The sequence below is a fragment of the Apus apus genome, chromosome 8 (genome assembly GCF_020740795.1).
Source record: "Apus apus isolate bApuApu2 chromosome 8, bApuApu2.pri.cur, whole genome shotgun sequence".
NCBI lineage: Eukaryota > Metazoa > Chordata > Aves > Apodiformes > Apodidae > Apus > Apus apus.
The window spans coordinates 16,368,143-16,382,295 of NC_067289.1; the positions used below are offsets into that span (position 1 = coordinate 16,368,143).

Here is a 14,153-nt window from a genome sequence, read left to right on the forward strand (position 1 = left end):
TCATATATAACTAGCTGAAGCAAGTAATGAATAAAGACTTAATGGAACTGCTTTTATAGTATTATATAGAAAATTAGTTGATCATCTAAGTGGAGTGTGTTTTTTGTTTGTGTCTTTTATTGCATTAAGATATGAGGTCATTTCTGTTTAGAAAGTTCTGATTTTGTTTTCTTTCTGTCCAAAAGTCGAAACCAGCTTTCAACTCTGCCAGTACATCTCTGTAGTCTGCCACTAAAGGTTTTGATAGTGAGTAATAATAAGTTGGTTTCAATACCTGAAGAAATTGGACAGCTCAGACAGTTGACAGAGCTTGTGAGTATACAGTTATTGTAACTATTACTGTTCGGTCTTAATTTTTAATTAGTGTGTTTAATAGTTTCAGTGGTGCTTCAGAAGAAAAAGTTTGGTTTAATTGACCTAAATAATCAGGATGCTGCCTGAGCGTTTGCAAGATTAATATCCTGTTTCTCATTCTGCTGAGAACTTTGTGATTGTAAAGCAGTTGCTTGTGTGCAGTAGCAGGTTAGCTAAATCTGCTCTGAGGCTAAGGAAAATTTCTGTCTGCCATAGTGTCTCCAACTGTTCTGACTTCGTATAGAGGTGTTAGAAAGAGTTTGAAATACTGAGATTTTAAAAAAGAGTTGTGTGGAGGAAAGATGCCTTGTACTGGAGAGCAAATGCTCCATGTCAATTTATCGAATTTCCCTATTTTTGAAAGGAAAGCTGGATGGAATTAGAGCTGTTGGTGGATTTTTTTCTGGCAAAAAGCTTTTATATATAGCAAGTAGCACTATCTCAATAACTCGAATGAGGTAACTTGAAAGAAGTTTCTACATTTGATGGCTTAATCTTTTAAAGCTTTTATTTCCCTGTATATTTAAACTGAAGAGAATGCTTCACATCAGCAATAAGATTTAATAAATCTAAGGATCTGAGGTGTGACAAAGATAGTTGTTTTTTTTCTTTCTGTCCCTAAATAAAACATTACAGATTGGAATTAACAGAGGCTTAGCTGTCAGTGGTGGTAGTGTTAAAACCTCTAACTCATTCTTTACTCTTGCTTGGTAGGATGTGAGCTGCAATGAAATACAGACAATACCTCCACAGATTGGCAATCTGGAATTCTTGCGGGACCTAAATGTCAGAAGAAATAATTTGGTACATTTACCTGAAGGTGAGATAAAGGCTGTCAGTTGTAACAGCAGAAACTTCAAGCACTTCTTTGTTTTCTGTGATTTTTTTTTCTTCTTCTTCTGATAGCTAGAAGCAGTGTACTTAATTATTTTTTAAAACACATATTTTTATACTCTTCCTTTTAAATATGCTGAATTGTGTTTATTTTCTATCTTCAGAGCTTGCTGAGTTGCCATTGATTCGATTAGATTTCTCCTGCAATAAAATCACAACAATACCAGTTTGTTATAGGAACCTCAGACATCTGCAGACCATCATGTTAGAGAACAACCCTCTCCAGTCACCCCCTGCACAGGTAAGCTGCAGGTCACTAGTTCAATTAAAAAGGGCAGAATGAAGTGAAAAGCTGAATTACAAGCTTTTTTTAAGAGCAAGAGCACTTCAACTAAATTGTATCATCTAAAAGTGTTTAATACAAAATACAGCTTGAAAAATACCTTTTTCTTCAGTAGGGTTGTGCTTCCTTTTTGAAAGCAAAGACAACTCTCATTGGCTTCATTCACTTTAAATTTGAGCTAGCTTTGGCAGTCTGCCACTGCCATTCAAAGCTGGGCATGGGTGGGATGCATCTGTTCGGATGCCAAGGGTATAAATTCTAGTACTTGTAAATGCTTATGTCTTGTTTGCATGATGAAATGTCAGCATCCAGCTGACTAAGTTGCATGCAGACCAGATGTACTTGGAGGACAGCTTCCATGTGTCTATAATGGGCATCCCATGATGATCCACTATAGCTGCTTCTCTAAAATGCAGTAAGATAAGATGCATTGGTTGACATAAATGTGCTCATTTATTACTTTCAACAACAGGTTAAATGTCTGTAGAATAATTTGAAAATGTCTTTTCAAATTATGCTTACATATTTTTTATATTTATTTTTTTAAAAGATATGTATAAAAGGAAAAATTCACATATTTAAATACCTGAACATAGAAGCATGCAAGATAGCTCCAGACTTGCCTGATTATGACAGGAGACCCATGGGATTCGGATCTTGGTAAGTCTGGCACAATCCCAATTTCCTCATTTCAATGACATTCAGAAAAACTGTCAAGTCATCTGAGCTTAAAAAAAAAAAGTAAGTCCTAGGATTATTCTTCTGTAAGTGTATTGATGTAGGTGGCTTTGAAGAATGTAATTTGTGTTACCTTGTGCATTCTGGCAAGGTACCACTATCACTCATCCAGTCCAACCCCCCCCTGCCAGAGCAGGATCACCTAGAGCACATCACACAGGAATGTGTCCAGGTGGGTTTTGAATGTCTCCAGCGAAGGAGACACCACAGCCTCTCTGGGCAGCCTGCTCCAGGGCTCTGTCACTCTCACAGGAAAGAAGTTTTTTCTGATGTTTAGGTGGAACATCCTGTGCTCCAGTTTGCACCCATTGCCCCTTGTCCTATCGCTGGACATCACTGAAGAAAGCCTGGCTATGTACTGTGTGTGCTTCTCGCTATGTAAGAAGTGAGGAGCAGTTCAGAAGAAAACCTGGGCAATATAGTATGAAAGGCAGTTCTAGAGCTGATCCACAGTTAGGAGAGAGTGTTGGTAAATTCCTGGTGCAGGGGGCATTGCTCTCACGTTGTTAATGTGTGTGCTCAGTTTATAAGATCTTAATATCTTCCATGTACAGAAGTACATCCCTGCTGTGATTTTTAACCTTTTGTGCATAACTTTATAACTGCCGTGCTCAAACCACAGGTATAAATGCTAATCTCCACCCTCTTGGTAAACAATTGTTCTTTGCAAGCTTTCACATGGCCCCGGTGCTCAGCATTGTAACACAAATATTGGAACAGCCAGCCTTATCAGCTGCTAAATTAAGATGTCTAGAGAAAAGCAGGACTTAAGATTTATTTCTGTTACATGATATGGAAGAAAGGGAGTCAGAGAAGTAAATTACGTCAGTCATCTTGGAAGGTGGTAACAAGGTGGGGAGGGAGTACCTTGCTAATGGATGTACCACTGCCTGAGCAGTGATAAAACACAGAGAGCTCTGCAATAAATCATCATGAGTCCATTGTCAGTGATTCAAGTTAATTGTTCTTTAACTGGACTGAGCAATTTCTTTGTCATTCTTTTTTCTTCCCCACACACGAAGGGAGTTGTTTTTTCTTTCCCCTTTTTTCTTTCTAGGGGTTCATTATGCAGATGATTTTTCTGTTCAAATGCAGGGCCATAAAGGTGGAACTCTTCTGAGTTTATCAAAACTTCATGCAGGTGCAAGAGCTTATCTTTTGGTGCATGTTTGCAGAGTCTGACCTGTGTAGCAGCAGATGCACAGGGTAATGTTTCTCTTCACACATATGGTGCTGCATTAATTATTATAATGTTAGTAATAATAGTAATTTGAAAATAATTATTTCCTGAAAGAGGGATTTCAGAGGGAGCAGCAACTTGAGAGTAATACCAGTGAGAAGAAGACCTGCAGTTTAGTCATGATGGGGTGAAGCAATTAGCTTCCTGGAATTCATTCTTCCTTGTGTGTTATATAGTAATTACTGCTGCAGTTCTCCCTGGGGCATCGAGTGCCAGTGGGACAGTTGAGCCATTGTGAAATGCCATCTGCAGTGGATCAGACAAGTCCCATTGTCTCTTTTACTGTAGCTATCTGCAGCAGTTGCCAGACTTGACATCTGTGATGGCTATACTGCTGAATTACGTAATTTCTGAGCCCAGAAATTTAGAGAAGAGCCGTATGGCTGTTTGGTTATGTGTATTGTAGCACTAGACACATGTCTGATGCCTTTGTCTAGACATGTCATCGACAAAATTGAGCTCTGTAGATGAAAACTGTATCTATTATATTATGAATTATTTTAAATACTGTCCAGCTTACTACACAGTTTCTTAGGTAGGTAATTATTATACACAAGACAGTAATTTAATACAGTCTGTGTACTTATGTGTAGAAGAAGTTATATTCTGTTTCACCTGTGGTTTTAGTAATGTTGCATGAGTTTATGTTTACAATGGAAAAGTTTGTGGGACAGCATTTTTCAACCAAAACATACAAGTAGTGGAAAACGCAAGTTTGACTTGTTAAACAGTGAAATAAGAAACCACTTTGCAGTTTTCTCTTCCATGTGGCAAATTCACTGTGATGCTTTCTAGCATGCTGATCTTGTGAACACACTGCAACTGTGCTTGGTAGCTTATTCTGCTTTTTTCTGTAATAGCTGAGAAGTTTTTGGTGGTGTTTATATTACAGTAACTAAAACTGTGTGTTTGACAGCCATGAGGAGCTCTATTCTGGTCGTCCATACGGAGCACTTGATTCTGGCTTCAACAGTGTGGACAGTGGAGACAAAAGATGGTCAGGGAATGAGGTAAGTTATTTTTGTTGAGTACGGTATTGTACAGGAAAAAGAACTAATAAGTATATGTGTGACAGCATATTCAATAGGTAACGTGTATGTATGCTGGTGTGCAGGTTGCCTTGAGCCAAAATGATTTGTTGTTTTATTGGAGAAAAACAAGCACAATTTTCTATTGGGTGGATGCAAAGTTGGAAATCATAAGAGAAATGCATGCAATAATGCATGACAGGTGGATTTACTGGAGCATAAAAGATGAGAAGGGGGGGTTAATTTTTTAAAAAGCTTAAAACTATACCATGTTGCAACGTTGAGTCAACTACAGTTACTCAGGAGTAGTTGTTTCAGTGAAAATTAAGCTTCAAGAATGAGATGGAAGTTTTATCTTATTTCACTGCCATTTGTTTCAAATGTTAAAAATAAGTCTATTTGTCATTTAGAACCAGGAAAATGGGATCTCCTTAACAAGGAGACTGTCAATTATTCTTCCAAGGAAGAAGCTTCCTTTTACTCTTGGGACAGGTAGAAAAGGCAGTAGCCAGGAGATCAAGTGTTTCAGTGAGCTACACTACATATGCCTGCTTGCTCTGCTATCTTGGTTTTTGAGAGGGTTCTGGGAGTTTGCATTTTTTGATGTCTTCAAGCACTTGGCAGATACTGCAGACGAAACTGTAGGCAAGCTGTTTTTTTAAGGAAGCTTAAATATATGTTTTTAAAAAACAGTACCCGATAGCTGTATTTTGCTTTAAGTTAGTGTTTTGTAGGTGCAGGACAGGACAGTTGATGTAAAAACACAAATCAAGAGGTAGTAACTTACAAGATGAAATTTCCAAAGTGTTTCTTGACTTAACTGTTTCCCAAAGCCAACAGATGAGTTGTCAGATCTCCCTTTACGTGTGGCAGAGATCACTAAAGAGCAGAGACTGCGGAGAGAAAGTCAGTATCAAGAACACCGAGGGAGCACAGTTGTAACTAATGGTGGAGGTAAATAGTGATCTTTGGCTAACCATATTTATTGTTAATTTATTTTTGTTGTTGTTATTATTATTATTCCAGAATATTTGTTATGAATAGTAGGTTATCTAAAGAGGAAAAAGAGAAAGGTCTAGGTGGAATGACACAAAAGCACTGTTGTGTGAACAGTATAAAAACACTGGACAAGGCAAAGTCAAATAGCATCAGAATTAGGATTATCTGGGAAGTGTTGTCAGCTTCTTCCTATGTGCTGTGTTAAAGTCTTCAAATTCTTCAAATTGTATTTTGGAGTCTTGCATTTTGGTGCATGGAGTTTTGCTGCTTGACTCTTGCTCTGTGCTGACTGGTGTCTGAATGGGATGAGCCACTTTCTCAGGGAATTTCATGTTTCCTAGTAGTGAAAGTGCCATGTCCAGCAGTCTTGGGTTTTAATTCAAATATGCAAGCCATCTAGGAGGAGTTTTTCTGAGTGGCATTGCTGCTTTGTGCCTTCTCCATTTGCTGTCCTGCAATCCTACAGTAGCACCCTCATATTTATTGAAGCAGTGATAACACTTCCCATGTTTCTTAATCTCAGCAGTTCTTTTCAATTTTACCTTCCAATATTCTGTTGCTTCCATTGGGTCACAGTTCAGTCCTCTTGTTTATATGTCCCAATTTTAGCATTCTTCCAGGTTTTTTTCAGTCTTTGCCTCTTTTCCATTTGTTTTGCTCTGCTGGTTATTAGATCTCATCCCATAAACTTTAACTTTTCTTCTTTCTCAGCTGCTGTTTTCCATTTGCCCTAAAGGCTCCAGTTCATATTCCCTATCTGAGTTTCACTCTTAAGAGCTTGTTTTTTGTCTTCTGTGCCTGTCTCCCACTTTTTCTTCCTTCTTCCCTCCTCATTCCCCTCTTCATCTTTTGCCATCTTCTTTTCTTGGTCTTACTCTTCTCTGCCACAATATTTTGTTTTCTTTGCCACCTTCTAGAAATACCTGAAACTTTTTTGATTAACTCACACTCTTTCAAACATTAGCAGACAAAAAATTCAGTTCAAACATTTAAATTCTGGCAAAGTTAGAAAAAAAATGAAGACATGGTGTTATGGGAAGCTGTGGGCAGCCTCAGTAACAGGTAGTGCTGCCAGCTCTGCCTCTCAGATTAACTTGATTTTGTTCTTTTGGTTTTGTACACCAGGGATTTCAAAATGCCTCACTAGTCTTTTAAGACAGATCATGGTCAGTTCATGAGTGGGAGTATCTGGGAGGGACATAAGCCATAGCATGTGGCTTTCAGTGATCCAGGAGATCCTTTATGTCTTTCACCTTCTCCTATATTGTTGTTATTATTACTTAAGTTTAATAAGCAAGGCTGGAAAGAATCATAGAAGGGGCTGTTTGTTTTGTTGGGTTTTTTTGGCAGGTTTTTTTGTGGGGTTTTTTTGTGGGTTGGTTTTTTTTTTTAGTTGGAAACTGAGATGGAGATTTAATGAAGGCCAAACATATAGGAATGCTGTTTTGGATGGTTGTAGTAGCAGAGGAGGTGGCTTTGGCAGTAACAGTTGCTAGATTGTGTGGTGAGGCAAAGAGAAGTCTCTTTTAGACAAGCAGGAAAGGGGCGGGGGAGTAGAAAAAGAATGTCTGCAAGGGAGTCTGGAGCAAGTTTGGAGAGACTTCTAAGAAAGAGAGCTCTATTGCTCATAAAGGGAGCTTCTGCTTTCCTGTGCATCCCCAGCACAGTGTTTTTCACCAGGTTAGTTTGCTCAATGTCATGACCCTCAGAATCCTGGACAGAATGTGTAAAAGCAGTGAAAAGTGAAAAAATTGCCCTACATGATATCTCCTAAACAAGGGAAAATCAATACTGGCCAAACCATTCTATTTCTTGCTCTCATTTCAGTGGTTCCTAATTTCTTTTTTCATTCCTCTTTTAAAAATAAAGTTTCAGATGCTTTGTATGTTGTTCTAGAGGGGTTCTGTTGCTTTTTGTACTGTCCTTAGTTGTTTCCACATACACTTTTTATGTTTGTTGCATTTACATCCAGATAACTTGGACATGCTGCCCTTGGTTTGTTGTTGCAGTAGTAAAACTAGTAGAAGTATCTGTCATATTCATTCTAATTTTTCTGACAGAGATTAATTAGAAGCAAGAGAAATTATTCAAAATGTACACAAATCACTGTACAGTCTTGGTGTTAGCTGATAGGTTTTGAAAGATCATTTTTGGCAATGAAAAAAAATCACAGTATTTACTTTTTCAGTCACTGCAAAAATATCTGTGGTCGGCAACTTAAAACTATGTGTTTGTTGCATGTGTCTCATTGCTTTTTAAAAACCATTACTTTTATCATTATTTCAAAATCTGATGTTTAACAAATGTTAGTGGGCCAGGCAAAATGAAAGAGCTTTCAAGCTGAGCTTTCCCAGACAGAAAAAAAACAGTACGGCCTTCATTCCTGACATTGCTTTTGTGTTGTTTTTTTTCCTCTCCTGTGGTTATCTAATTAAGGGTGTTTTCTTTGTGTGTGTGTGTGTGTCAAGTGGAGCATGATCTGGATCAGATCGACTATATTGATAGCTGTGCCACAGAAGAGGAGGAGGAAGAGGTGAGACAACCCAAGTGCATGGACTCAGACAGCCTCAGCTCACAATTCATGGCATACATTGACCATCGGCGAATCTCTAATGAGGTGGTGCTTTTACTTAAATTAGATAAAGTCATGTGCCCCAGAAAAGCATGTTTCTTTTCCCTCAGAGGTTTTATTTGGGTGTTGATTTTTGGTTTTGTTGTGTTGGCTTTTTTTTTAAAAAGGGGGGTGGAATTTTCTTCTGGGGGAAGAGAAGGGTGTTGTGCTTTGTGGAGGGTAAGAGTTGGAGTGTTAAGCTGCTCCCAAGTGCCCTTTGGGATATGAGGAATAAGTCTAAGGCAATCACACTGTTTTCCTGCCATGTGGGTTCTTGCAAGCTTGTGTTTTAGACATATGTGAAGTGAAGTAAATTATTTTTCCAAGAGCATTCTCACCAGAAAACACTGAATTTGATGCTTCTAGCTGGTAATTGGTGATATCTAGAAAACTGTTAACTTTGGCTTGGCAGTAGTGAATATGAACCAGCTTTCTCAAGGGATAAATGTTATGGTTATCAGCATAAAGATTTAGTACAGGAATTTTGCAACTCTGTTAATCTGGCTGTTCGTCTTGATTATAAGTTATTTGCCAGGAAACTGACTGTATTGAGCATCCAATTTAAATGTTCAGACTTTTCAGAAAGCCTGCCATTTGGAGCAAACTGTTTCTTTGTCTCTTACCTTTGAGCAAGGCTTGAACCCATACATGCAGTCTTGAATATGTATATAGTCACCTTTCTGAACAAAACACATCATATGCAGTTTCAGATAAACCTGACATGAAACTGTCTTTGTCAGCAGAAGAACACAGTCAAATGAACAATAAGCAAAATTACATCTAGACAGGTTATAAAGTTCTCCAGACAGCTTTTTACAAATGTCTAAAAAGATGGGAGTAGCTCTGGACATTGCCTTGTTTCCTCCTCTCACAGAAAAAAAAGAAGAAAATGGGGGGAGAGAAAGAGGGAAAACTAGCATCTCTGTTCTTTTTTCCCAACAAGTCTAAACAGTATCTTTTTAACTTCTGTTCTTAATTATCTTTCCTTTTGGGCTGGCACGTAGTTCTTGCTCTGGGATCCTGCATTATAGAAATGTCAGTATCAGTGACTGCAATGTAATTCCTGAGAGCTGGGATGTGTGCACCCATTTCCCTGCAGCGTATGGATGAAGTTTGCTTTCACATACTTCTTGAGACCATTCACAATATACTGTGCTTGTAACAGCTGCCTTAATTGATTACTTACTGTATCCAAATGATGTCCTGGTGCAGACAAGGGCAATGATTCCAGTAAACTTACTGTCACTTCAGCTCATGTCATTTCATGGCTTCCTCACTGCAGAGGGATTAGTGTGCAACTGGAGTTGCTTTCACATGGTATGAGTTGCCTTAAATGGAGGATGCCTTTGTTGCAGCTGTAGCAGCCACTGCTGTGAACACATGGAGGAAACTGTGCCCTGTCAAGTCACTTGGATGGTACACTTTTGGAACGTCCTCAGTTGAACCTACAGGAACAGATTTTCAACCACATTTCTTTCTGTGTTGCCCATCTTAATTAATACCCACATACACAGCTAACCAGTTCAGTGGCTCACTGTGCATACTACATTAATAACCCATGTGAGAAAATCTGTGTGACTGACATGCTTAAAGGGTACCTATTGTGCCCTGATTGAAGTGTGTAAAAGTTTTTTGTATTTTGAAGCAGAAAAATATTTGGTCTTGGAGGAAAGAAAGAAAAAAACAAAACCATGTAATTTTAGTATTCAAAGCAGGAGCCTGATCCCAGTTTTGTCCACTTAATATGGCTGTTTACTGTGTTTAAAATCAGTGAGGCATACAGCTGAGAGGTGCATTCATTTTGCAAATCTCATCAATTCCATATCAAACCACAAGCAGATGCCACTTTTCAAGCATAGACACAACAGGAAAACTCAGAAAAGGCAACTATGGGCAATACCAACCAAGGACTCTTTGCTGTAGATAGTGAAAAGGCATTGATCAACATCAAAAAAGCTATTCATAGGGGTGATTGATTCAAGTGTCTGCTTTTATCTGAAGCAGTACTTTCTCTAAAAGAGAGTAATGCCAAGGGCGTTATGTCTCTATTCCCAATGAGTTAATTTACTTAATAGCTCAAATTAAGCCGTAGGTGTTCTCATCATCCCATGTTGTGCTTTCTTATTCCTTCTGTGACTGGCTTTAGAGCATTTAGAGCATCAGCTATTTTATCCTATGTTTCTGAGTATCCAGTCTGCATTGTTGTATACTTGTATAAACATTATTTGAAACTTAACTCTACATTTCTTCTTGACATTCATTATTTTTTACCTATGTTTACTTCTCTGCATGATTCTTAACAGTGGAGGCTTTTAACTCTTAAATTTATCAGTAATCATATTTAATCTTGAAACTAAAGTTTCTTTAACTCTTGGGAATAAATAAAAGTGACCTTGTCTAGCTGGAAGTGAACATCTCTGAGCTGTATTTTGTGGTTCTTTGTCAGGTATTTTGCATACCAGTAGTTACAAATGTTGCTCTAAAAGTGAGATTCTTTGACATTAATGTACAGTTTTCTGAACAGGTTACTAAGGATTTTCTGTGTTGTTTTGCTTAGGGCTCACCAGTAAAGCCTGTATCCATCAGAGAATTTCAGAGAACAGAGGATACAAGGCGGTATTTACATCAAAACAGGTAAGAATATATGATAATTTTATCCAAAGTTTCAGGATTAATGCAGAGCACATATTGACTGAATGTGTTTAGGAAATTGTTTTCTGTTGCTTCAACAGAAATCTGCACATTTCTTTATAAGTTATTCTTCTGATTAGGAATTGGCATTCTAATAATGGCAGTGCCCAAAACGTATGACTTTAAGTCAGTTGGTTAAATAAATCTGCCAAATGGAAGTGTATACTTTTAAACTCTTTTAATATCTGCTTTTAATTTGTGCTTTGATTAAATAGTTGACTTAAGCTATATTGTGTAAAGGACCAAAAGGATAGAAGTACTGCAGGTTGTGGGGAAGCAATAAAGAGAGTTACTGTGGAGCATCCAGTGTGCTAGGAGGTCACATTCTTGGTGGACTCTTGGTAGCTGTGGTACTGTGGAGGTTTAATTAAAAATATGATTTTCTGTGGCATAATCATGAACTTATGTCAGAGGAAGAAGGGCTAGAATGGGAGTCAATGCTGAAAACAGGTTGCTTGGTTGAAGAAAACAGACTTCTCGAATTGAGTCCATACTCTTTAATGATTACTTGGCTTGTTGGAGAAAATGCTTATCTGTAAAATAGGAGTCAAAGTTGGACAGGATATGAATGAGGTGGTTAGGACTGAGAAGAGACTTTGGATGTCCAATTAAAAGAGCAGGAGATAAGATGTATAGTTTCTTGCTAATGGAACTAAGATAAAAATTGATAGAACCTTTAATGTGCCATTGAAGCATTTCAGTATTCTGTGGAGTGAAAATGAATGTGCAAGGACTCAGCAGAAAACAAGCTCAGTTATACTGGGAATGTTAAGAAAAAGAAAGAAAAAGACAACTGCTAGCTGTAAATGTCATTACTTGTGCTATCAGTAGAAATCAATGGCATTTCAAAATGGTGTTGAAAGAGAAAATGAAATCAAGAATATCGTGTACAATTTTCCAGAGTTATGGCAACATTTTAGTAGGAGTTTTGTAATGTGCAGATGCAGTAGCTGTACTGATGTAAAGGAGGGTAACTCCAGCATGTATCAGCATTCCTTATCCTGTAGCATCTACAGGTAAGGCATAAAATAGTACAGCAGTCTGTTGTGTTCTCTCCAGACAGTGTTCTTGGTTTGAAAGACTGATGTTTTTTGTTCATTTGTCTGATTTTCAAATTGAACATTAGTGGTCAACAAGCAAATAGTTAGACTTTACAAACACTGGATTGTGTGACATATCTGGAGGAAATCAGACAAGAGAAGGGTATTTACCCAGGAGAGAGCTGCTGTTTACATAGGCAGATTTTAGTGATAAAGGAAATTGTCATGTTCTTGAAATTTAACTTAAGGATGGCGATGGATCTTCTTGTAGGAGTAGTTAATCAACAATCCAGATGAATTGTAGTTCATTCATATTGTGCTGCAGCAGAGTGAAATTCTTAGTGAAACACTAAAAAAAGTAGTTTAATTTCTGCCTTGAAAATTGTGGAAAAAATGGCCATATGACAATGATTAATTGGTTTTAAGTTTTTACTAGTCAGATATTTCATTTGTGGAAACCACAAGCAGTAAACTGCTTCCACAATAATTCTGTGCAAATGCCTTGGCAGGCAGCCTCTTGGTTTTTTTGTGTTTTTTTTTTCTGATTCAGCATGCTGGAGCCATTAAAACTTTACAGTTGAATTTAATGCAGACTTCATCTCAAGTGTACTTACATTAGTTGATTGAATTTGGTAAATATAGTTCGTGCCTCTGGACAGTGTGTGGTGCATTCCTGATGCAGCAAAACTGTGTGTGCTCTGGCCTGGATACACTTCTTGGCTCTCAGTTGAACCCAGTCTGTTCAAAACAGTAATGGATTTGTCATGTGTTTCAGTGATAATTTAAGTAACAGAGGAGACCTGTAGCGTATTGGTCTTCCACATGTCTTAAGCTTCTCTGTGCAGAATAGGTGGTAAGTCTACACAGAGGTGGCATGACTGACATTTTTTGGAAATGCATTGGAAGGTCTCTGTCTCTTCTCTAGTTGTCCCAGGAGTGAAGGTTGCAGAGTTTAGGCTGTCACATGGAAGCTGCTCAGTTTCCATCAATTTTCTTCCTAGGAAGCAACATGGCAGGGAACATTCTGTAGAATGTGGACCTTGGGAATTGTTTCAGTGCTAGCAGCTGCCTTCTAGCAAAGAACTGACTGCAAAATTTCTCTTTGATTGTTGATATGATGGATAAGAAACAGATTGGTTATTGTTTACCTTGTGACTGATGGCTAGTATCACTGACAGGAAGTCATCCCTTGGCTGGTGAAGTGACCAGATTTGTTCTGAGAATATCAGATGATGCTAATGTTGATAAATAATGCTGTTCTTTCCAGAGCAGAATAAGGGCCACAATAACCAGAATGTAGTCTTGAGAGAGATTCCATCTTTGTGTATTTTGAAATCATTCTTAAGTCAGTTACATTGGCTTGATAATGAGCTGCAGCAGTTGTGATCTGACTTGGTATCACAACATGATTTCTTTAGTCATCCTAAATTTCAGCTTTGTGGTTACCTGAAACTAATTGTCTAGGCAATTACTCTTACAAAACCAGAGAAGAATTAATCTGACAGTAGTTTATATGCATCAGGGGCCAGTCCCCCTTCCACCTGGTGTTTACCCACAGAGATACTGATGAATTACAAAGACCTGAAACTCTAAATTTTATGCAGAACAGAGAGTGTCACCAAGTACTAAGAAGTTATGTGGACAGGACAGATAGATAGGGGAAAGAAATGTATCGTTTCTACTGATTAATTTTCTGTCCCTTCTCCCCCAATAATCATAGTAGCCAGTTGCTCCTCTAAATGAGGATCATCTGAAAAGTTCCTGAGTTGTTACTTACCCAGTCTGTAAGAGCTGGTTATATTATGCTGGGTACCTCAGTATAATAGGCCAAACGTGCAATCCCATTGGTTCAAAGTTTTCTCAGCATTCTGGAGAAGAGAGATAAATGACTGCACAGAATCTGTCACAAATTAAGTCATTATTGCAGCAGTTGGTCTAACAGCTTTGCTTACTAAGCAGCCGCTCTTCTCATTTCATGAGATACTTGTGTCCTGCTGACAACTCATGTATGAAAAATGGTTTATACTTCAGACAAAAATGATACTTACTCTGTTTTTCTATTTCTCAGACCCCCGGCTGATTCACCTTACCTTCTGTCTCTGTCCAGTCACCACAGTCAGGTAATGCATTGAACTGCACTGTTTTATTCTTTTGGATGAGTCTGCTGCAAACCCAAGCTTACATAAGCTGTGAGACATGGACTGTTGCTCCATAACCCATCTGCTTTACCCTGCATACCCAGCTCTGTCTTCACAGCCTGGTGCACTGTTTTGTT

General features: G+C 38.2%; 1 protein-coding gene across 13 annotated transcripts in view; it reads left to right on the forward strand.

Moving 5' to 3' along the window:
* LRCH3 (leucine rich repeats and calponin homology domain containing 3) overlaps window positions 1-14,153 on the forward strand; it is a 62,661-nt gene that overhangs the window by 25,443 nt on the left and 23,065 nt on the right. For 12 of the 13 annotated variants that reach the window (XM_051626802.1, XM_051626806.1, XM_051626811.1 and 9 more), the window contains exons 3-11: window positions 186-312; window positions 1,069-1,174; window positions 1,353-1,489; window positions 2,082-2,191; window positions 4,426-4,519; window positions 5,371-5,491; window positions 8,005-8,153; window positions 10,705-10,781; window positions 13,947-13,998. In XM_051626802.1, coding sequence (XP_051482762.1) covers window positions 186-312; window positions 1,069-1,174; window positions 1,353-1,489; window positions 2,082-2,191; window positions 4,426-4,519; window positions 5,371-5,491; window positions 8,005-8,153; window positions 10,705-10,781; window positions 13,947-13,998 — 973 coding nt within the window. The remainder of the gene's footprint in view (window positions 1-185; window positions 313-1,068; window positions 1,175-1,352; window positions 1,490-2,081; window positions 2,192-4,425; window positions 4,520-5,370; window positions 5,492-8,004; window positions 8,154-10,704; window positions 10,782-13,946; window positions 13,999-14,153) is intronic. The other variant, XM_051626805.1, reaches the window with a different exon arrangement.